The sequence below is a fragment of the Elgaria multicarinata genome, chromosome 1 (genome assembly GCF_023053635.1).
Source record: "Elgaria multicarinata webbii isolate HBS135686 ecotype San Diego chromosome 1, rElgMul1.1.pri, whole genome shotgun sequence".
Lineage (NCBI taxonomy): Eukaryota > Metazoa > Chordata > Lepidosauria > Squamata > Anguidae > Elgaria > Elgaria multicarinata.
Genome location: NC_086171.1, coordinates 43884165 through 43909307, shown reverse-complemented (window position 1 = coordinate 43909307; position 25143 = coordinate 43884165). Strand labels below are relative to the sequence as shown.

At 39.7% G+C, this 25143-nt stretch overlaps 1 protein-coding gene across 1 annotated transcript in view; it reads left to right on the top strand.

Moving 5' to 3' along the window:
- Positions 1-1006: 1006 nt before the first annotated feature.
- The window catches only part of CFAP69 (cilia and flagella associated protein 69), a 36056-nt gene continuing 11919 nt past the window's right edge, over positions 1007-25143 (top strand). The window contains exons 1-15 of the mRNA XM_063147513.1: positions 1007-1281; positions 7200-7262; positions 8499-8561; positions 10331-10440; positions 14437-14513; positions 15255-15353; positions 16065-16214; positions 16302-16479; positions 18805-18928; positions 20520-20568; positions 20664-20785; positions 21339-21555; positions 23108-23272; positions 23577-23689; positions 24710-24828. Coding sequence (XP_063003583.1) covers positions 1147-1281; positions 7200-7262; positions 8499-8561; positions 10331-10440; positions 14437-14513; positions 15255-15353; positions 16065-16214; positions 16302-16479; positions 18805-18928; positions 20520-20568; positions 20664-20785; positions 21339-21555; positions 23108-23272; positions 23577-23689; positions 24710-24828 — 1784 coding nt within the window. The 5' untranslated portion in view covers positions 1007-1146. The remainder of the gene's footprint in view (positions 1282-7199; positions 7263-8498; positions 8562-10330; positions 10441-14436; positions 14514-15254; positions 15354-16064; positions 16215-16301; positions 16480-18804; positions 18929-20519; positions 20569-20663; positions 20786-21338; positions 21556-23107; positions 23273-23576; positions 23690-24709; positions 24829-25143) is intronic.

The window sequence follows — 25143 nt, the reverse complement described above, 5'->3', positions numbered from 1 at the left end:
GCAAATTTTAGGTTTCAATTAGATGACATGAGTCTTTAAAAATCTACACATAAATTAGGATATGGCCATACATTCTACATGCAAAATAAATGTAACATTTCTCCAGCTTTTTGTGAAATTTTGTCACACTTGAAGCAGATATTTTTCTTTTCAAGATAAGCACTCTCTCTTTGGCCATTTTCTTAGCTGTTTTCCTTTATCACACAAGTTTCATATCTAGGAGGGGTGCTGGGGGATCAGATACTCTGACTGATGGGAAACGTTATAGTCTATCTTTCTCACACACATCCTCCAAAGCTCAAGGAGCCCGAAGGAGAGGAAGAATCGTCCCCCCTTCTTCTTTTTTAAAGAAGCGCATACGCAGAATCAGAATGACTCTCCCCAGCTTCTTTCAAGGACAATATATATATATATATATATATATATATATATATATATATATATATATATATATATATATATCTCAATGATTTTATTCTTTGAGCAGGGGGTTGGACTCGATGGCCTTATAGGACCCTTCCAACTCTACTATTCTATGATTCTATGACACCCGTTATTCAAAAGAAGAAGAAAAGAGCGGAATTCGACACAGCCTGGGGGCGAACGCTTTGAAAAGCCTCGAATGCTTCGTAAAACGTCTCCGCGCATGAGGCACACATGGACAGACAGACGTTGGGCCAGTCCGAGCAACATGTCATCTAAGGGGCAGCGACCGCTGTGGAGGGGTTTTGCCGCAGATCAATAAGTGCGCGTGTTGGTGAGGCGGACATTTTTGGAGGAGCAGAGAATAAGAGACGGCGAGAAGGCGGGTTGTTTATGGGCTGCGGCCCTAGCCTCCTCCCTGCTACGAAGAACGGAGACTAGGCTGAGGCGACTGCTCTGCCCCCCTTCCCTTCCTTCCAGGGTGCTGGAGCGCATTCCCTCGGGTGGCCCTTCCCCTGCCACTCCTGGCCGGGAGTTCCTCCCTCGCTCTCCTTTCCACTCCCCTCAGGGCGCCCATAGCTAGCCGGCTTCTCTCGTTCCCATGGCAACCGCGCCCAGCTTGTGTTGTCGTCGGCTCCGCTGCCAGCTCGGTGGAAGCGCTGCTTGGCGCCGCGGCCACCGCCTGAGGCTTCAGCCCCAGAGTCGGAGACGTTCGGAGGCGCCATGGCTTCTCCGGCCCGGCCTGCGGTTTCGCCGAACCTCCTGGCTCCCTCCTTCGCCGAGAAAAGGAAGAACCTCTCGTCTTCCTCCAGGCTGGAGCGCCCTTCGGACAGCGAGCGCAGCGGCAGCGGCAGGGAGGTGAGGGGCGGAGCGGGAGGGCGGAAATTAAGCCACCCAGGCTTTATTTCCCCCGCAATCCAGTTACTTTCGTCCTTTATATCTGCTGCTTTTCAGGGCTAAACCCTCACAGAGCAGAGTGCAAACAGGAGCATTGTGATGCAAGAAGTAACTTCCGGAGTAGCAAACAAATACACAGAATATTTTGCCCGCCCCCCCCCAATAAAAATAATAATGTAGTAGTCTTTGCAGAATGCTTGTCACAAAAGTTCCGTTGTTGTTGTTGTTGTTGTTTTGTTGTTGTTGTTGTTTTAAGGGAGCTGCATTTGGCTCAGTCCCCAGTGGAGAGTCTTGGGAAAGGACTTGGAGACTCCTCATCTTCTATAAATAACCCAGATTTCTTTGTGCCATCAGTGTCCAAGGGAACTGGAAAGGCTCCAAGGTTGGCACCAAGGGTAGGCATGGTTGGGCACCTGTCAAGGGATCACAATGCAGCAGTGGCCCACTGACAAGGGCTCCCTGGACCTGCTCCTCCGCCATTGCAAACTGCTTGTTCACCTGCCTCTCATTCTCACCAAGACAATGGTGGTGGCGAGAAGGAGGATCAGTAGATTCTACTGCCTCCTTGCTCACGGGGTCTCTGCCTGTCAAGCAACCAAGTGGTAGCAAAGATGAGAAAAGATGAGGAGCAACAGCAGCTGGTGAAAATGCAGGTGAGAAGATAGACTCATTGAGGGAGGGGCCCATTGAGGGTGACTTGCCCAAGGGCCCTCAAAAACCTGGAGCCAGCGCTGCCCTGTTCTCAAACCATGAAGGGATGGTGCTTTGAATTTGGCTCAGAAATGGACCAAGAGTCAATGCAGTTGACAGAGCTCTAATATAGTTTGTTCATAATACCTCTAACTATTCTTATAGAACTTATACGAAGGTTCACTGCCTGAGAACCCCTCTTCAATATTACACATTGCTGAAGACGCTTCTCTTGCTTGCACTTAATTTATTCTGCAATAATTTGTCCTACCCTGTCTTCTGAAACAGAGGTGTTAAGTTCACCTATCACAAATGTTTTCTTTTTATTTGTATATTTTTAAATTTATACCACTATTTGTGGCCTTTTAGAAACCTGAATGTGTAATAGAATTTTAACAATGAAAATATGTGGTTGTATTTCTACAACTAAAACTCAAATATTTTCAGCAACATTTACTATCTACATAGGTGGAGTAAGGAGTGGTGGAAAGGAAGGTAGTGCCTATGTGCATGCACAATTTTAAGGTATCACCAATATAAATACAATGATGTTACAAGGACATGTATCAGAAAATAGGCTTCTCCTAGAAAATTGGGAAAGTTAGAACATAAGAAATGGTATCTATTGGCTCTAAAGGAGAGAAGATATAAAAACAAATGATATATTTTTGTGTGAGTTGGTGTAAGGCTGTGCAAGCTTTAGAGTTTCAGTTTCTGGCAGGGATGGAAAAACACCATCCTTCAGGCCTAAGACAGCCCATGGAGTTTCTCCATCCAAGCTGTAGAGGTTTGGACTTCCTCTGTGGACACTGCCCACTGCTAGGCCCTTTCTACACCTAAGGATTATCACAGGAAAATGGAGGGATCGCCGCTGCCTGCTCCTGGGATCCCCTGTGTGTCATTTGGATGCACAGGGACGATCCTGGGGGGCGGAGTGGGAAGGCAGGTGTAGAAATGGCCCCAGTCTCCTGGCATGGAGACTAACAGGATGTAGGGAGGAGGTGGGGAGAGGAATCACCTTGATATTTCCAATATGTGATTCTGATATGTAATCAAAGATAACAAGGAGATCCCCCTGCACCTTGCACTCCCTTCCAATGGGGAAAGAATCTTCTTGTGTGCAAGATAACAAGGGGATTCCCCTTATTTAACACACTGTTGCCCCTTCCAATTGGGTGAAAAGTGTTGTGTTAAGGGCAGCACACGTGGCTGATTGTGCTTCTCCCCTGCTCCTCAATTCAATTCTTTTTATTACAGTCAACAAACCAATAAAACATATGAAAACACATAATAAATATTTAAAATACATGGAATTAAAACAGTATGATTGCATGAAGCCCTCTTAAAGTCCTGTACTAGAAGCAAAAGGAAGTCCTGCTCCTCAGTTCCTGCAAGGGTAAAGGGGAAAGTTGGCCGTGCACTTGGCTGGCATTTGCAGAAGCTCCTGCAAGTTTTGGCCAAGTATGTTTCACTTGTCCATCTTCCCCACATGGTGAAGGCAAAGGATGAGCGAAGCTGGCTGGGGCTTGCAGAAGCTCCTACAAGCACCGACAAAGGACAAGCAAAACCAGCACCTCAGATGAAGCTCATGGGGGAGCAACCTGCACTGCAGGGAGCACGGTTCCCCACCCCTGTTGTGTGATATACAAATATGCAAACATCAGAACCTTTAGAATCTTCTACCATTTGGAATAATAAAACTAGCACAGTAAACATTTAGCTATTCATGTGAGGATGTCCAAGGACACTGTCCAGTTTTCCAGCTGTACACTACCGTAGTGGCTCAAAAGCAGGACCAACACTATCAGGCAGAATGAGGCAACCACCTTAGGTAGCATATTCCTGGGAGTGTGGTAGAGAACCAGCACCCATTTTTCCTCAGCCCCTCCTGGTGTTCTGTGTTGGAAGACAGTATGTATGCCGTGTGGCATGTCCTGTGCCTCCAAAACTAGTCTGCTGCCTCTAGGTACACTTGAGGCTGCTGTCTTTTTGCCAGTGTTGAAGAGAGGTTCAATTGCCAGTCCCAGGGGGGGGGGGGGGTTACATGCAATGGGAGAGGTGCCATGTGATCCTTTGCCTCAGGCATAAAAATGTCTTGGGCCAGCCTGATCAAAAGCATGAAAAGTATTCTGGAAATAGGGTACGTTTCTTTCCCACAGTGGTGCTGTAAACATCTCCATAAACCCTGTGAACTCACAGAGTTCTAACATGTCCAAAGTATTCTGTGCATATGTCCTCTAGAGAACAGGCATTTTAAACAAGAAGCATGATTTTCTCTGGAAGATTTAAAGATGTTAGTTTTTTTGGAGACTTGAAGGCAGAACGATGTCTGGTCAATCATGTTTGGTAGTAAAACTAGTGGAATACAAGGGTTATTTTGGTGTGTGTTTGGTTTGCTATTTTGGTTTGTTTTTAGTTTGTTAGCGGATTTAATACCGTTTTTAAATTCTTGAAACTATTTTTGTGATTTAGAAATACAAAATGCAGTTTATCCAGATTTATGATGTTGGGGGGTGGGGGGTGGGGTGGGGATAAGAAACTAAGGAAAACTGTGTTTTCATGGTAAGATTTCCAGAATTCTTTTGTGCAACCTTTTCACACCTGGTATATGCCACATGTGTTGGACTATAACTTCCATTACCTCCAGCCAGCATGGCCAATGTGATGATAGTTCAACATATCTAGAGGGCACCAGGTTGGGAAAGCCTGATTTAGTGGGTCTTGATGTCATAGAAATGGTTTGGTCTCATTGCTTTCTTGCTCAATGTTCTTTTACATTGAAAAGATTTGGCCTTGGTTTCAGGGCTGTTCTCCTAGGGAAAGACTCTTAACAATATGAATATGAAATTCCAGGACATTTCAAGAGCACACTTTAAGAATGTAGGGTCATTGACTGATCAGTGATCATTCACTGATTATGGATTTCACCTACCAGAATTAACAACTTTGTTGTTATTTTCAAGTGCCTAGCTCCTGGCTGCTTTTGCAGTCAGACCAGTCATATTGCTAGTCAAAGACTTTTATTATGCAGACTAAAGACAGATCAGCATTGCCTTAGGTTATAGACATAATTCACATGTGGAAATCAGGACCAGACTTCACCAGCTGGCTGGCATAATAAAGACCTATATAAGCTCTGGTTCCAGCACTAGGAAATAGAGAAAGAATTTTGCTTGCAAACTGTCAGCATGGCTTTTTGACTGTACCTTCCCCTCCACCTCCCCATCGGTTCCACTGTCTTCCTGGGGGGCACTTCAGAGGTGCTGGGCCCAGTTCCTACAGTTGTTAATTTAAAATGACATCCAGATGCACCTCTTGAAGAGTGAACCAATAAGAGGTTGAGGGGTTGAATTCAGTTGAGGGGGTATTATCCTAGTATAAATTATTGAATAAACAGACACTTTAAAACAGATTGTAAAACTTTTATTAATTACATTTATATATCCTAATTGTCCAGGTGAAAAAGAATACAAAACACCTGCACCTTTGATTAGAGATGTGAAGGCCTGGGAAACCAGAAAATTCATGGGAGGGGGGAGTTGTCGTCTGTCTGTCCCGTCCCCCCCCCCGGACTATTTTTGTTTTTGTTTTTCCAAAAAAAACCTGGAAAAAATGAACAGTTTTAGATTATGCAATATTCCTTTTATAATGTAAGACAAAGTGATTATATATTGTTATCCAGCCCTTTACTTTCCCCAGAATGATTTCTAACAACTATGTAATAAGAACACTTTTATAGAAAGACTAGAGATGTAACATGTCTGGAAATAATAAAGCCATGCGGGGGGAAAGTGTTTTTTTTAATCCAGTCAATAAGATTCTCAGCATAGCTTTTTCTTCTATTCCTTATTAAAATTATTGATCTAAAGTATATTTTACGGATAGACATTTATGCTCAGCTTCCTAACATGAGAGTAGAGTCACATTCTTGACAGTTTGGGTTTTGTTCTATACAGTCCTGTATTTCTGATGCTGTAGTGGTAATTTAATGTAGCTCTAATCTATTCAGTCAATAATTACAAATTTATTAACTGAGTTTACTTTTAAAAGTTTTATAATGCTAAATGATAATTTTATGAGCAAACTAAGTTATACATACAATAACTTTAGGATCAGGAAGGCTGCTTTATGTTCCTAAAGCACCATCCCCAATCTGGTGTCCTCTGGATATTTGGACTAAAGTGCCCAGGATTCCTGCCCATCGGCCATGTTGCTGAGGTTGATGAGAGCTAAAGTCCAAAGTATCTGGAGGGTACCAGGTTGGGGAAGGCTGTCTTAAAGCAACAAAGTGACTTTACATCTGTAAAGAGAGCTAAAAAAAACAAGTGTTGCTTATTTTTCAATTTCTCCCAAAATGTTTTTTGGGGAGGAGTTTCTGGGGGGGGGGGGGGACTCAGTGAAAAATGTTGTGTTTTTTGGCATGGCCTCAAAATTTCAGAAAATGTTACATCTCTACCTTTAATCCTTGTGTAAATGAAATAATTTAAGGAGGAGTAGAATTTCTTCTACACAGCAATTAACAGTGCAGGAACCGTGTCTCCTTTTTCACTTGGCCACCCTAGAAATGTTAGATTTTACATTTCATGTATGTGTAAAATTCTGGGTGTGGCTTCTTCTGGGCGAGATATTTGTCCTTCCAACTTATTTGGATTTGACACACCAGCTATAGTGAATTTTATATAAGTAGGAAGGCTGTAGTCAGTACTGTATATACTCTTTTAAAAAACCCTCTAAAATCATTAAGTGCCAACCTAGCCCAAATCTTGCATCAAGAAAAGTGGAATCCTGCAGTATAAATAAATTATGCACATTAAGAAAAAGTGCATATATTTACTAATTTTGCATAATTCTTCTTCAACCAGTAATATAAAAATGCAAGGAGCAATTCAGGTTGCTGCAGCTCCATTCTCTTACAATCGCAAATCTTATTTAGGCCACATGCTTATCATTGCAGCTGAAAGAGTCAGAAACTTGACTCATGATTTTAGAACATGAAAGCACTGTCTCCAGGTGCTAATTTTTGCACCTAATGCCAAATTCTTTTACTGCTTGATAATTGTGCAGAACTGTGAAATATACACACCCTTAGCTGAACTAGTAGGCAAGATTATTAGAAATTGAATGGGACCTGTGTTATAATACATAGCAATTATCAACCATTTAAATATTGATTAAATTAATCTTTTTAGGGTAATCACTTGAAATCTGTGGACCTTAATCATGTTATCACACTCCTTGAAGAAACAGAATCAGTAAGTATGACCAGAGCATTAAACATCTTCTCTTTTGCATAAATTTTCTTGGTATTTCATTAATTTGAAACGCCTAAAGCTGCAGTCCTATACCTACAAAGGTACCTTCAAATTGGCCAGTCTAAAACTCTTGAAGTGTCCTCATCCGTAGATAGATCAGCGGGTTGAAGCACCACCTGGTCACCCCTTGTGGTATCCCTTTTTTCTCTATATCTTTAACTCTCTCTCAGAAACATGGTTTTTGTAATGTTCGGTCAGCTAGCTTGATTTCAGTCAAGTTTCCTTTCATCCCCCAAAGTCAAGTTATTGATCCCTTCATTCTACTCCATCCTGAGCCCACCCAGAGGCATTTATTCTTTTATCCTTTGTTTTGACATTTATAATTGCCCTTGAGTTCAGGCAGCCAGGCAACATCTACACCAAGCATGATATTCCACCATGAAATATATAAGAGGCAGGAGCCACACTATTGCTTTATAGCAGTATTGAAGTGCACTGACAACTGTTGGGACCCATTGACACATACCACATACCGCTTTCATACTGCTATATCCTGCTTGGTGTGGCTCCTGCCTTTTATATACCTCTTTCATAGTGCAATATCCTACTTGGTGTAGATAAGGCCATAGTCACTGGTTTTCTTCAGTCATGGGACTCAGCATAGACAGACTCGCTGTTGCACAGCTCTGAAATCAACCCAGGGTTCACATGGATCTCAAACCCTAACATTCTCCCTCTCCTGCTCTGCTAGCTAACTGATATTTCCAAGGCCAGAGTCCCTTTCCCTTGGAACCACGGTGCTGCCTTGTTTGCCCAGATAGAGCTTCATCCCCTTGTAAAGCACCCATTGTTGCTCTCTACCAGGCTTCCATATATGGTGCAGTAATACAGCAAACTGTTGGCTCAATACTTTCCCCTCTGAGGAGCCATGCCTTGAAGCAATCTGTGCCAGTTCTTGTGAATTGTTGACTTTGCATCCACTGATTCATTCATTTGGTGGACAAGCTGGGAGTCTGGGGCATTGTTCCAAGGATTTTCAGGATCTCAAATCAAGCACAACTATCTATATAGCCATATTTCGTATTGCCACCTTCTCCAGTTCCCTTGCCTCTCTCCATGCTGGCTATTTTCCTCTGAATGGTCTGGATCAAAGGAGAGGACTCATTTTATGCTTCCCTATCATTTTTATGCTTCCCTTTTTACTGTTCTCACCCATCCTGCTTTTTTCTTTTTAAGAGTAATTCTGAAGAACAGCTCCAAGCGCTAAAGAAAGTTGCAAAACGCTATGAATATGGGATTGTATCCTTTTTTCCATCTTCGTTGTAAGCAAACATGGAAGTCAAAACAATGATCAACATGCAAAATAATTTTGGTTCTATTTCTGTTAATGTGTGGTTTTCTTCATGTCTAATAGATGACAGCTCTAATAGAGGACTGCCTGACTGTGATACACTTTATGCAAAAAGGAATATCACCAATGGGTTGGATCCAGATTTAATCAAAACTAGAGCAGACTCATTGAAATCAATGGAACTTCAGTTAGACCTCATCTACACCAAGTAGGATATTGCACTATGAAAGCAGTACATAAAAGGCAGGAGCTACACCAAGCAGGATATAGCGGTGTGAAAGCAGTATGTGGTATGTATCAATGGGCCCCAACAGTTGTCATTGCACTTCAATACCGCTTTAAAGCAGTAGTGTGGCTCCTGCCTCTTATATACCGCTTTCATACTGCTTTCATACTGCAATATCCTGCTTGGTATAGATGAGGCCCAAGTCATGACTAATTTAAGTACCATTGATTTCAATAGATCTACTTTAGTATGACTAAATCTGGGTCCAACTCACTATGTTTATTTTAAATGTAATTATTTTCAGTGATTTATTTTTGTTTATGAAATGCTATTCCCTGTATCTTTTAAGAAAAGAAAAGATTAAAGTCTACATAAATAATTACTTGCTACCATTTATCACAAAATAACAGAGAAACGCAGAACAATTACTTTGCTATAGTACTTTTAGTTTCAAAGTAATTACTTCATTAGCACCGCTAACATCTTCTTGCTCCAAGTCTGTCATTAAATTGTGCCAGGCTTCATATAATGCAGATTTCCAAAACCTAATATTGTCCAGATGACTTGGACCAACTCCTATCAGCCCCAAGCAGCATGGTTAATGGTCAGGAATGCTGGAAGATGTAGTCCAAAGCATCTGGAGAATAGAGAAAGCTGATATAATGAACCCTTTATGGAAATATGCATTTCTGGCAGGCCTATCCAGATCAATGTAAAATCAAGAATTTTTAAGATGTATTGATTCCTGTTCTAATGTTGTTCCCCGCCTCGATCCAAAGGGAGAGGCGGGTAAGAAATAAATATATTATATTATATTATGTTATGTTATGTTATATTATATTATATTATATTATATTATATTATACTATATTAAAGAAGATAACTCATTTTAATGACTCTGTTATGTGTGGTATATATAACAATTAAAAAGTGTACTTGTATTATCTGAAATACATAACCACTCCAAATGATAAAACTTGGATATATAATAGTGCTGCATTACATTCCTGTGATTTCAACAGAATATATTTCCATGTAATGTCTATAATCTAGAATCCCACTTGTGTACGGTCTCCCCATAGCTGTCGACAGGAAAGTGGTTACATACATGGACTGCACATGGGTTTTCTGTGCTATCATATGCACATAAAGGTGCATACTTTAGGTGTCTATTAGAAAAATAGGCAGGAAGATATTTTAGGATTGGGGTATCTGATAAATAATCCAATTAACTATTGGGTATCTATGAACTGCTTGGTATTTAGAGTGAAGGAACTTGCTCTGTGATCTGTGGGTAAATTTGCTCTGTGGGGCTGGTGTATCATCTTCACTATTGGAAATTTGGCAATGGCTACTGCCTGCCTAAATTTGTGTCTAATTTTAAAACTGAAATTTAAAAACTTGGCTACTCTTTTATTTTAAAAGTTTGTTGCACACCATTTTGTCTTTTTCCTAACCTCATAAGTTTCCTTGATTCTTAATCATTACAAGCCTGTTAACGATTTAACACAAATCTCTAAAATTTTAAACTTATGTGCGGAAAGAATTCAGCTTGACAATGTTTTTATTGAACCTACATGTGAAATTCTTAAATTATATGGGTAAGTTTTCATTATTTTAATGCTGCTTTTATATATACAGGATTCTTCTGGTATTAACTAATCTTATATCATTCATTTACCATCTCTGTTCTCTTTATGTACTGATATTCCCAAAAGTCTTCTTTCTGTAGCCACAAATATTCTGGGATTAGTCATTTAGATTTCCACAGCTAACCATGGTGGCATAGGATTCTGCCCTAAAATATTACGTTTTATTTTATAGAAAGAACCATCAGTGATTTTAATATATAAAATATAGACCTTAGCTAGACCTATCAGTCTAGTGGGAAGGAGGGGTGAAGATCTCGCAATATTTTTATCGCAAGATCTCCCCCTCTGTTCACACGCGGTGTGCAGTGACCTCAGAGGGAGAGGCGTCACGCCTGCCATTTTGTGTTTTTTTCTTAAGAAGATACGCACAAGCGGTCATGCACAAAAGGTAAGTTGGGTTTTTAAAATTATTTTCCCTGCTCCCCCCACCCCACCCCCAAGCAGCACAGTGCTCCTGAGGAGCTCTGTGCCCCATGTGTGGGTCCCGGCTCCTCACAAGGAACCAGGACAAACCGTGACGTCCGCACACATGTTCCGTGGTCTCGGGCTCAGCCTGAGACCAAGGAAAAACCGAGCCTAAAGTGTGGGGCGAGATCCCAGGGCAAGGGAGGAATCATCCCTCCCTGATCCGAGGATCCCCTGTACGTCATGTGGACACACAGGGACGATCCCAGGGATCACTTCGGGATTTCGCCCAGTCTAGCTCAGGCCATAGTCAAACAGGTAAAACCCTTATGTATTGCAATATCAGTCCTCATGTCAGTGTCCTGGAAAGGAAAGCTTTATGTAACCATGGCTTGGAAATATTCCCAGTTCATTCAAGCCAATATCAGTTTTTAACCATCCTTTTAAGAGCTTACAAGACTGGGATAATATTTCAATCACACGAGGATTATGTATCTAGGAACCTGATTGATCAAATGCTTCTAGTTTTTCTGCCATGTGGCTCATCTACACCAAGCAGGATATTCCACTATGAAAGTGATATATAAAAGGCAGAAGCCACACCAAGCAGGATATAGTGGTATGAAAGCAGTCTATGGTATGTGTCAATGGGCCCCAACAAGTTGTCAGTGCACTTCAATACCGCTATAAAGCAGCAGTGTGGCTCCTGCCTTTTATATACCACTTTCATATCGCTTCCGTAGTGGAATATCATGCTTGGTGTAGTTGAGCCCTTATCTCATTTAGGTTGCAAAACTGTGCACCCTTTCCTAAGAGTAAACCCCATTGAAAACAGTGGATCTTTCTTGTCATTTACAGGGTCTGGGTGGGAAAAGGGAAGTTTTTTCAGTGAACTTTCAGACTAAAATACACATTAGCATTTGTGAGCATAGAAGTAGGTAGTTGTAATTAGAACAGAATTCACTTAAATGGAACAGATGTTCCTCCTTCCTCCCTTCTTCCAGTCTATTCAGTACTTCTTTCCCTGACATGCCCTGTTATGCCAGGCAAGAAGTGAGACCAATAATAGATAATTTCAAAAAGAGAAAAACTTGTTTTTTCCACTCATTTACTGCATTCTCTTTTATGTAGGAAAACAGAGAGGTGAGGAAGGGGGAAGAGCACTTGTTCGTAATGGCCAACAGATAAAAATAGCTGCTGACTCAGGCAATAGAGCCTCTCTTTATACAGTGTTCCTAGAATCTAATGCTTATCCAAGGAATGATTGTAAAATCTCCATATCATTCATGGATTTTTTAGAATTTTGCCACTTTTGTAGGGAACAAATTCATTTTCATTAACATCCTTTAAACCTGCTTTAGAAATCTAACATTTCATAATTTGGCATTTTGGATACCTTTTACACTTCAACATAGAAATAACATTCATTTTATATGGGCAGAGTCTCTGTTTCATACATGTAAAATTTTGGTTTTTATAGTAATTACTATTGTAAATATTTTTTTCTTAGTAAAATAATTTGCACCATATCCTGAAAAGTCTTTCTATGCTTTCCTAATCATTTGTACTTCTTAGTTTTGTTGCCACATAGTGCTATATAAATAGTATTTATACAACTGTTAGATAACACTCTTCCAGGTCCCTTTGTAGAGTAAGTTGTGAAATTTTTTGGCAGTATTAAAAATATCATCCCCTTTCAATCTTTTGTCCTGAAATGGCTGCCAAAATGACCAGCTATTCATTTAAATTGCTCTCAGCAGAATTACAGTACAGTAGGGTGACCATATGAAAAGGAGGACAGGACTCATGTATCTTTAACAGTTGCATAGAAAAGGGAATTTCAGCAGGTCTTATTTGTATATATGGAGAACCTGGTGAAATTCCCTCTTCATCACAACAGTTAAAGCTGCAGGAGCTATACTAGAGTGACCAGATTTAAAAGAGGGCAGGGCACCTGCAGCTTTAACTGTGGTGATGAAGAGGGAATTTCACCAGGTTCCCCATATATACACATGACACCTGCTGAAATTTCCTTTTCGATACGACTGTTAAAGATACAGGAGCCCTGTCCTCCTTTTCATATGGTCACCCTACAATATAGCCAAACATGATTGGCTATTTAGCAATATGATGTGATCCCATTCACGATATAATCAGTTAGATATATGATGTCTAACATAGGAAGTATTGAGCTTTTAGTTGACTTCATTTGTGCTCAGTGACATCATCTCTTAGCTAAAAATGTGTCATGACATCATTCATTCACTAGGTGATTGCAAATTGGCTGGGATCAGTTGCTCATGTAACTGACTTAGGAACAAAAAAGAGTAGTAACTAAGGCCTTAGCTAGACTTACATGTTAGCATGCAATGGAGGAGGGAAGATCTCGCGATCTGTTTATTGCAAGATCCCTCCTCTGTTTACACGCGATGCGTGAGGACCTCAGAAGGAGAGGCGTCACGCCCACCATTTTTTATTATTATTGAAGGGTCAGCAGCACACGAACGCTCGTGCACAAAAGGTAAGTAATTTTTAAATTTAAATTATTTTCCCTGCTCCCCCACCCTACCACTGATGGGCGCAGCGCTCCTGAGGAGCACTGCGCCCTATGCCTGGCTCCTTGCGAGGAATCACGCAGAGCCGGGTCAACCCACGGTGCCCGGCCACATGTTCCACGGTCCCGGGCCCGAGACCGCGGAAAAACTGGGCCTAAACTGGATCATCCCTCCCTGATCCCAGGATCCCCTTTGTGTCATGAGGATGCACAGGGACAATCCCGGGATCACCCCGGGATTTCACCCCATCTAGCTATGGCCTAAAAGGGAATGAACAGGCACTGAAGCAGTGGAATAAGAGGAAGATAAAAAAAATGAATATTCTCATAATTTTTAAAATGAAATAGCATTATTTTCAAATGGGAAATCAAAACAGGGCAATATTTGGTGCATCCCTAGTTTGAATAAACCAGTCTGATTCTTTTGAAGTATGTATCTCTGCTAGCCCTCAGTTGGCAGCTCATGTCTTGCACGGTGGCTCATTGAAACTCACTGAATGGCCCACCAAGCTTCTTCGTCCTGTTTTCCTGTCACCTATCTTACTTCACTTCTTTTCTTTTTTCTGCTGATCTTGGTGACGCTAACTATGTCATAGCTCTGTCTCTCAAGTTTATTATAATTGTACATGTATATGCCCTTTTATTCATCCAGTCTGTGGGGCAAAAAAATCTCATGGTTCACTTTTCATTGCAGAATTTACACAGAAGTAGACCTACAATATAGCCTTTCCAGGACATTGTCACTTGCACAGTTGTAACAATATACCTAAATTTCAGACATTTAAAAAGCTGATACGACAGGCTTCAAATAAAATGTCTGCAAGTTTCTAATTGTTGATGAAATTTAACAGATGTTATTCTTTAAGCAATTCATATTGATATATTAATATTGAAATTTAAATATAATAAAGATCACCCTCATTTTTTTTATCCTACTGTGCTATTTTAAATGTATTTGTAATAATTACCTTGATTAAATTTTGCAGGTTGCCATTCTACAAAAAGAAATTATCCGATGAAGTAAACTATGCAGTAGAAGTTCAAGAATCAATTGCAGAATTGGGTAATTTTATACTGTGTCCACACACATACATTTTAAGCATGCGTTTGTGTACCAGAAATTATTTAATACATTGTAGAGCTGATTGTCCCATATAGATTATTCCAACTAAGAACATACAGGTGTGAGGGAGACTCTCCAAACAGCCTTTGGGTGTAATCCTAAACTTACTAGGAAGTAGAATTTGCTTCTGTTTAAGATTATGCTATGAATTTCCATCAAATTATGTTCGTTTAACCCCTTCAAGACCGTGTGCTGAAGCACATGTAATTCTGCCTTGGGTTGCAGTTCACGGGCAGTCACTTATATCATACCATGAAAGCAATCTCAGCTATTTGGCTTTCTTTATTCTTGTGCTTTTGACACAAATAATTTTTTCCTTCCTTCTTTTGTGGTGCTGCTTCCTACAGTATTATAAATTGACTCTAGGATGTTGTTTTTTGGTCTAACAGGATGTCTATGAGCTTTCATGGAAGTGGACTAGAGAAGTCTACATATTTATTTATTTATTTATTTGAAAGAACTGCCATGCTGGATCAGACCAAGGGTCCATCTAGTGTTTTCTGTGGTCGTATATGGAGCAAAGTATTACTTCCCTTTTTCAGGCATTCTCTGATTTCTCAAGCCTGGAAACAAAAATTGTTACAATAAAATACCGAGAAGAACTATTATTGTTATACAGGAAATGAAACTCATGCAACTGTATCACAGTCTTACAGCTGTCAATCTTACCTGTCTCTTCAGGTTACTTGATGAGGGTGCCATGTTCTCAAGTAAGGATACAAATTTGTAAATGTATTATTAGCTTTTACCATGCTGAGCCACCAAAGAAAGAGTTTGAAGGTAACATTTATTTTATAGATCTTTGATCTTCATGTAATGTAGTCAGTGATACATAGGCCTGAATCAGATAGCCTGAAGATCCTATTTCTATAGTGATAGAAGAGCAAACAGAAGCATATTGAATGAGGTGTACCTCCTTTTCATTCCTCCTCGCAGACACAGGAAGTAATGAATTCAAACCTGTTTTCGATCCTGCTTTGGCGAGATCTCTTACAAACCCTAGTTTGCCATTTAAATGTAATATCAAATTATACTTTGATAAAAACAGCAAACAATAAATTAGCTGCGTGTGAGAAGAAGAATGATGGGAAGGGAGGGAAGAGGAAGAGGGGTGGATGTAAGAGAGGGCATATGCCACTCACAATCAGAATGAGTATACAGAGTGGCCCAAAAGTACGTATACAGTATCTCCCATCCACATTCTAAACAACTGTATACCTACTTTGGGGGCAGCTGGTGTAGGTGGTTTTATTTTATTTTCTACTCAGGTAACATTTAATTCAATGAAGTATTAGTCTAGGATTTTGTCCAGCTTTAGTACAATGATATGTTTAGAAAATAATTTTATCTGGAAACAAGTTAATTATTAGGAGTATTGCATTTCTACAGCTTTCTAAGATGGTGTTATATGCTAACATAATTCTTTGCTTGCCTTTTGGTAGTGAGATTTATATAGTATTGACAAACTTCTTTCAACTATTGTTTATGCAGTTTATCAATCTATAAGTGCAAACTACAAAAAACAAATGGTAGAAATAGGAGGTTTAGCAGAAACCTTGGTCTTGTCACTGACATTAGTTGAAAATCAACTTACTGAGAAATTATGGATAATTAAAACACTACAACATCTTTCCATTTCTGGTTAGTATAATTTATATTTTTCAGAATCATTGTTTCTAATAAGCTGTATGAAAGGAGTTAATTATTTATCCTTTTTTTATTTTGCAGAAGCAAACTGCAAACTTATGATGAAAGCTCAAGCACCAACAAGATTATGTTCTCATCTGAATGATCCTGACACCTCTGGGCAGTTGCTATTCCGTTCCTCAGAAATCCTATGGAATTTACTAGAAAAAACCTCCAAAGAAGAAATTATTAATCAGCTCAGTAACTTGGAATGTGTACAGTTAAGTGAACACAAATTGCATATAAGCCAGTTTGTAGTTGCTAATTCGTAAGTTATAAAGCCCTGGTATGTTTTATTTTGTATTTTCATGGATACTTTTAAAAGGCAGAAGGAATTTCTTTTTTATTATTATTAATGCTTGGTATTTATTTATTTGCTGCATTTCTGTACCGCATTAAAAGTGCAACCTCATTTTGCACAGGAACAAATATCTAACAGGAACAACGTGAAATAAAAACGCCAAACGCGTTTCAACACAAGGTCTTCATCAGTAGCCAATGCGGGCTGCTGTATTGGACACTTAATTGGGCTGACTTTATAATTCCCACAGTTGTGTGGTAGAAGATGTCACTCCCATTAAAATAATGCAGGGCCTCAGCCTCTTCAAACCGCCTGGGTCATAATCTCTGGGAGGTTTACAACAATTAAAACCATGAAAACCATTCAAAAAATAAAACAAACAGTATAAAAGCATAGTATAAAATGTAATACAAGAGCACAACCAGGATGAACCCGAGCAGCAATGCAGAAATTAATACAGATTTAAAATACAAATTTAAAACAGCAAAGTTAAAAATTAAGTTAATAAAATGTTAAAATACTGAGAAAATAAAAAGGCCTTCATCTGGCATCTAAAGCAGTATAATGTAGGTGCCAGGCAAACCTCTCTAGGGAGCTCATTCCACAGCCGGGGTGCCACAGCAAAGAAGGCCCTCCTTCTGGTAGCCACCTGCCTCACTTCCTTTGGTAAGGAAGAAGGACCCCTGTGGTACATACTGAATCTTTCAAAGTTACAGTAAAGATCTATTTTTATGTAAACCCTGTAGAGATCTTACAATATCAAGCAATATATAAATAGTTTAAATAAACAAATCATCAATATTTTAGACTTCTATGTCACAAGGTATAATTAACTTAGGGAATTTGCTGCCGCAAAACATGCTGGTGGCCATTGCCTTGGCTTTAAAAGTAGATTAGCCAAATACGTATGTCAGTGGTTATTCACCATAATATCTAAATGAAACATCCAAATTATATCAGTTGCAGGGGTGGGGGACACAATGGCTCGAGAAGGCTGTTGCCGTCATGCCTTTCTTATTGTCGTGTGCATGCCCGTTTCCTCTGGCATTCACACGTGCTGGCAAACTGACATGAGACACTCACATCTGTGAGACCTTTTTACTGAGGAAATCCCATGGTAACAGGCTTAGTGGTTACACATTCCAAAAACACTTAATGCTGAATGTTGGCCAGAAAGCTTTAGGCTCCATGCTTCAGGCAATCACAAAGGGAATTCTTGAAAGGCTACCATCCAAAGGGAGCTAGTCCAAACGCAGCCACACGTGGGTAACTCAGGGAACATGGTGAAAACCTAAAGAAGAACACAGGTAGGGTAAAATCTCAGGCACAGGAGCCACATGCTTTCTGCTTTAGCACTGGCAACTCCCTGACACCTGAGACTGGCAGAGAAAGATCATGCTCCAATCAAACCCAGCCTGCTGAACGCTGAGCTGACCTGGTAGACATGATCACAGGGAAGGGGAAACCTCAGGCACAAAATTCCCCTACATGTACATTAGCTTTGGCCATGTGCCAACAGGGCAGAACTGCACAACTCTCTTAGATGACGCTACCATCTGAGTGACACTTTCAAACAGTGGCCCTCACCTTTCCACCATACTCAGGTTCCCAGGGAAGCCTTTTACAGCTGCAAGACCATGACAGGGAGTGAGAGAGCTACTCCCATGAGAAACTCTGACAGAGATAAGCTTGCATAGACATTGACATTCTAAAACTATTCCTAATAATTCTACCTACATTCAACAAGGCCTCTGGCCTTCTTGAGGACTTATACCTGACATTTATGGGCTCCCTGGAAGCATCTGGCAGGCCACTGTGCAAAACAAGATACTGGACGTGACGCATCTTTGGTATGATCCAGCATGGCTCCTTTTATGTTCAGTTAACCATTGTCAGCAATCCAGTGTTACTTCACCTCTGGTACCTATTTTGTAGATATTTCAAGAGCATCGTAGTTTAATATTTCAAAATAGTTTAAAGTTTAACGGTAGTTTCCAGAGTTAATCCTATGTAGAGTAGACAAAGGAATAGTACCTAAGTTAATTGTGATTAATTTAAGTCTCATTCATTTCAATGGGTCCACTCAATGTAGAATAAACATTGAATACCACCATAAGTTTAACTCAAATAAGTGAAGAAAAATTATGTTTGGAATTTCAGACTTTGGTGTGGATTGTATTCTACGCTTGAGTAGAAAGAAATAGAATGTCTAAACTAAAATACAGAATTTCACTTTTTTATCAGTGCTCTGAAGGAAGCATTTACAAACTTGCTTATACACGGTTCCCGCCATTACGATCGTCAGCTAAGAAATGACATTTTGGTGATAGCAACTCTTGTAGCTCAGAACCCAGGAACACCAATGATTGTATGTATACATGATTTTGAGTGTTATAGACCCATTTGTTCTGGTGTTTTGAAAGGAAATATTTTTTTAAATGGTTATATTACTGTATTTCGTTAGCATCAGCATATCCACTACAGACACAAATTTTCTTCCTTGAAATGTATTGGGTTACTTTGATGTCCCACAAAATTATTCTGTTTCTTCTTAGGGTTTTGTACTATGGAGAAATACGTTTATCACCATGTTTTCACCTTGACAATTATCCCTGAGAAGTGGGTTATGCTATGTATCTCTCACTTAACTTTTTAAAAACCCGCAATTATAAGAGAGTGCTGATTGATGATAGTGGGGTAGTAGAACAGACAGTGAAGGGTCAACTCTTCATATGCGGAAGACAGAGCCAACATCCAAAAAGATTTATTGGATCAGAGGGAGATACTCAGTTCAGCAGTCTCCAGTTAGAGGTGATCTTCCTCATGAACTGGGTGGAACACAATCCAGTCTTGATATCAGCAGAGTACATTGAATGCCCAGAGGTATCGGCTAAACCAGGACACTTTAGACCAGGGGGAATGAGGCCTCAACCCAGACAGCTTCCAGCATATAGCTGTATACCAGGGGAAACCAGTACTAGATGTCTCTGTGATGATTTCCAATAGGAAGGTAACATGGTATGTCTCAAGTTATCAAGATCCTGGAATGGAAGCAATAGCTGTCCTTTTTGTGTGTTGGCCTGGGGCTTTCTGTACACATTTCCTGCTGATAGTGAGGATTCTCTGCAAGGTCTGAGCACACAAAGTGCAGGTGGTAATGAGAACTCCCTCTGTTCCTTGGCCTCATTCCACACTCAAGCCCAGCAGAGGATACAGAAGAGGACTTTCTTCTGAGTAGACATCTTTTGGATTGCACTATTAGTTGCCTTTCCATAACATGGGCCATAGCTAGATGGGACGATATCCCAGGGCAATCTCCAGATCGCCCCTGTGCATCCACATGACGCAGAGGGAATCCCGGGAGCAGGGAGGGATGATCCCTCCCTTTCCCCAGGATCTTGCCCTACACTTTGAACCCGCTTTTTCCATGGTCTTGGGCTGATCCCGAGACCGCAGAATGTATATGCGGGTGTTGCAGTTTGTCCCATCTTGTGGTTACTCACGAGGAGCTGGGACCCGCGCACGGGGCACAGAGCTCCTCAGGAGCTCTGCGCCCATCAGGGGTGGGATCGGGGGAGTGGGGGAAATTATTTAAAATAAAAAAACCTTACCTTTTGCACACAAGAGTTTGTGCAATCTGCTCCTTTAACAACAACAAAAATGGCGGGCACAACGCCCTCTCCCTCCGAGGTCATCACAAGCTGCGTGTAAACGGGGAAATCTCACGATAAAAATATTGCGACATCCTCAACCCTCCATCCCGCTAGACCTGGTAGGTCTAGCTGAGGCCATGGACACAAGGACAGTCATGATATTTTCTAAAAATGATCAAAGTGGTCTGTTATTTATTATTACTTTTTATTTATTTATTACCCCTACCTTTTGGTACAATGAATTAAACAAATGTAGTATTTGAAGTAATACTCATTGTGATTTAACTGTACTTATGTATTTTTTAGGAAACTGGATTTGCCAAGCAGTTAATACTATTTGCCACTTTTGTTGAAGGTAAGTCATTTAACTTTTAAGTAACTTGTATAGCCGCTTAACAAGATAGAGTTAGGATTGTTTATTTGTTAAATGATTTTTTTTGTCCTCCACAGTGAAAAGTCATAATCCTTTGGTAAAAGGCCTCAAGCTCACTTACAGTTACGAAGATTTTGAGTTGAAAAAGCTGCTGCTTAACATGCTTACTGTACTAGCAAAAGATTTATGTACAGTGCAGGTAGGACATAAAGGGATGGGATGGGATCATTTTATCATTAATCGATTTTAATTACCCGTGTTTACACAGTTCTGTATAAATGTTTTTGTAAAGAGGTTATTATTCTACACCAGCACGTAGGTTGAAACAAAGTACTGTTTTCTCCACTACAATATATATTTTTATTAACATATGCTGTAAATTTTAGGCTATATTTGGAAGATTGCCTATTTGTGTATAAGCAGTTCTGGAAGTTGTCCAAATCAATATAAATCAGACCGTTTAATTTTTAAATGCTGCACTCAAATTTTGTAGTACTGTGCTTGCTTGTGGTTAAACCACCCATTGCTATGACATAACAATAGGAAGACCATTGGTCTTATCAGTGGGAAGATTTCAGAGGAGCACAGAGAGCATTTTTTTTGCACCTGATACGTCACCCAAAAACATATACGTTAAATAATATTTATAAATATTAGCAAGTCAGTTACTAAGTGCATTTTATCTTCTATAGTTCAACATATATATTTCTTTTAAAGCAATGTTTTATATCTTACCTCCTTTCATTCTTTAGCTGCTGCATGAGGGTAAGGTTATGTTGGCTTTGTTTCATTATTTAAAGCCAAATGAAAAGTCAGGAGTGCTTGACATGTCTGCAGCACAATATGAAGAATTACAGCTTCATGCAATTGCTACCTTAGCTACAATGGCACCCTTGTTGGTAGAAGACTACATGACGTGCCAAGGAAATACTCGCCTTCTCATGTTTCTAGAATGGTGTATGGGCAATGGTGAGTAGACAGGCTAGGACTACTTTTAATTATACACAGTAGTTATGAACTTACTGCTCAATTCAACTCGTGTCGTCTAAAGCTGAAAACTATGAGTTACAGTTGCCTACTGCTAGGGGTGGGAATTTCTCCTTAATCCCTATATTCATGAATGCAAGAGACTGAGCAAATTCTCTTCCCACCACATGGTATTCCCCACCTCCACAATACATTCACAATTAAATCCCATAGAATTTGGTCATCTGAAGGCATTGCAAGTCAAATGGGCTCCAGAGTCACTACTCTGTTGGCAAGTCATAACTCTTGAGTATTACCAATGCATGATGGCTATGGGGCACAACACCATTTAGATGCCCTTCACAAGATTGTATTTAAGAGTTCTGCCAGTGTCCCTAATCTGTTTGGTCCCCATCCATAGATGAGTTCTAATGGCGCTATATAAATAAATAAATTAATAATAATAATAATAATAATAATAATAATAATAACTTGTTCAGTTATTTATTATTACATAATACCAGGAATGTATAATCCATGGTGATTTATATTGTTTCTACAAGACATATTCTTATCAGTGCTCAACTGTTATGGAGTGTCTCCAGTGCCTGGATGTGGAAGCACTACAGTATCTTTTTATTTGAGCTACACTTTGATTATTGTAATTAAGCAGAATATTTTATTTAGCTTTTGATGATGTTTCCAGGACTGCTGGACTATCGCTGGACTATTCAGTCACAGAAAGAGGGTTAGTCAGCAGTCTAACAAAACTGACTTTTGCAGATTGTCCTTAGACACTAACATTGGACAGGCATCAATACAAACACAGCTTTTAAAAAGTAATTTTAGTTTTCCTCATAAAACTCTACCCTTTTTCGCAAAGACTGGGCGGGGGGAGGGGAAGCTGATGCTCTAGGGACCAGGATAAAGCCCTTACTCAGTCACTGAGTTGTATCCCAAGTTGTATCCTACACTTTCAAATATGGGGAACAGTGCTTAATTAATTTGAAAGTGTAGGATACAACTTGGGTATGGAGGAATCCACAGGAAGCAGTCTGCACATGTATACTCAGATTTCTTTTTTTATTAAGTGAGGGGAAGTGCAGGCATTACCCCATGTCTTTTGTCTCCATGCACTTCAAGAATCTGGAGCCCACATTTATTTATTTATTACATTTCTATACTGCCAAATAGCCGGAGCTCTCTGGGCGGTTCACAAAAATTAAAAGCATTCAAAGTATAAAACAACAGTATAAATCCATAATATAAAATACAATATAAAAACTCAACCAGATAAGAACTGCATATACAGCATGTCTTCTTTTATATATGGTGTTCTACTACATTTCTTACTTTAACAACCACTGAATTAGATACTTACTTAAATATTAGAAAAACATCTATGTTATCACAACAAAGTACAATGTTTAACGTTTACAATATTCTTTCCATCATTTTTACATAAAGGGCCTTGCAGCATTCCAACTGCTGCAAGATGAACAATGCCCTATATTGCAAAATAAGATGTTCAACTTCCTTTCTTTGTTTTTCACAGAGCCCTTCTTTGCTCAAGGGAACAGTTTCTATGGTACAGGTGGTCGTGGCTCCAAACTTGCACAGATGCGCTACACCTTAAGAGTGCTGAATCCTGTTGTGTCTCTTTGTGATGATGCTGTGAATCTTGATCTTTGTGATCAGGGAGCAATTCATCAATTGTTGGGTGAAGTATAGCTTAAGTTCTCTTTGCCTCATTAAATTTAAACATTTATTTATTTATTTATTTATTACAAACAGATTTTAAAATATGAAATGTTTTGGCATAAAACACCACCATCTGTCACATGAGCTGACATTTTATGTGGAAATGTTTCACGTTTTAATGTAACATAACTCTGTTGATTTTGGTCAAATATAATGCATTTTTCTAGTTGAGGAACCTTGATATATATATACTTATATATTCTGTTAGTGTAACAATTTCCAGAGGGATAGCCACAAGAATCTTTGTTGTTATTTTCTACTAGGTATCTTAAAGAATACTGCAAACAATTATAAAGAAAGTGCCATTGTGATTGAAATTCAGACTGATATCTTCCTTATCCTTTCAACACTTTGCGAAAATAATCTTCATAGGAAGGTGTGTATTCTTACCTTGTTTTTAAAACTCAAGATATCTGTGTTATGAAGTCTGAATCATCATATACAGCTGAGTGTTATTGTACGTGTATAGTTTCCTTATGTAGGTCATGTACTCTTCACTTCCATTTTTTTAAAAAAAAGTATCTTATGGTGTTAAATCCACAAGCAGCTAATCTTCTCTAGCAGTTTGGAGGAGCAGCAGCAACAGCATAGACAACTATCTGTTTCTAAAATAGCACTTGAATATTGAAAAGCTTTGCCACAAGGGCACAATTCTTTCAACATGGAAAAAAGCTACTCCTGCAAATTTAATAAGCTTGAACTCCTTCTTTCCTGGAAGGGCAAAGAAAAGTAAGCCAGTGCTTTAAGTAGGGATGTACAAGTTTTGTTACTGTGAATTAATTCTGTCTGTGGCCTTACCTAGACCTAAGGTTTATCCCGGGGTTGTCCCTGCCTGGTTCTGGGATATCCTGTGTGTCATTTACATGAACAGGGATGACCCTGGGCCTGTTTCACAGATGGTTAGGTGGCTTTCGTTCCATTGTCATCTCATTAACAGAACCTGCATTTATTTTAGGGATGTATTAGAATTTCATCCCTGTTCACACTTGCGCAAATCCCCCCCCCCAAAAAAAAACCAATAAAAAAAAACAGCCCACAAGTAAGTGGAATCCATGCGACTCAGAAAAAGCTGGTCCACTGTGGAATCCACACGTCAGATTGATAGAAATCCTAACTCATTTTAATCCATTGGGGATTTCCACAACATTCCTAGCTTCAATCCTCTACAGCTTTCCTTGATTTTCTAGAGTTAGTGTGCTTGAAAGAGTCCATCAGGATTCTAAACTGGCAGGGCTGGACCACTTTTTATGTGATAAGCATTAACAGATAGCATGGCTCTGAGATGAAGGGGGAATGAATGGGACAGTTATAATTATTGTAAAATGTGATAAAAATATTATTTATAGTGTGTGCAGTTCTTCTAGAATAATGTGGTTTTGACTGATGTATCAAACAGGAACTCTTTGGATGGGAAGGAGTGGATACGCTTATTCCATTTATGAAAATGAATGCAAATAAATTCTATGGTGGTTTGGGTCATAATCGTCTCCTTTTTAGTGCTCTGGACTGCTTATGGTAAATATTGCTATTTTGAAAAATTCCACCTTCTGCATAGTGATGGGGCTTCATGGGTAAATGCATTCCAGAAATGTGGGGCAGTGCAGAAAAGACCTTCTTCCTCATATCCTGTAACCTGAATGCTTTCAGAGGCAGGCAAGCAAGCAAGGGCTCTGTTACTGATCATTAAGGGTCGAAAGGCATGTCTGGCAGTCCTTCAAGTAACTCGTACCTAAGCTCTTTAAGGCTATAAAGATGAAGAACTTTAATTTGGGCTCAGAAACACAGTGGTAACCAGTGCAGCTTATATAATATAGGTTTCACATGAACCAA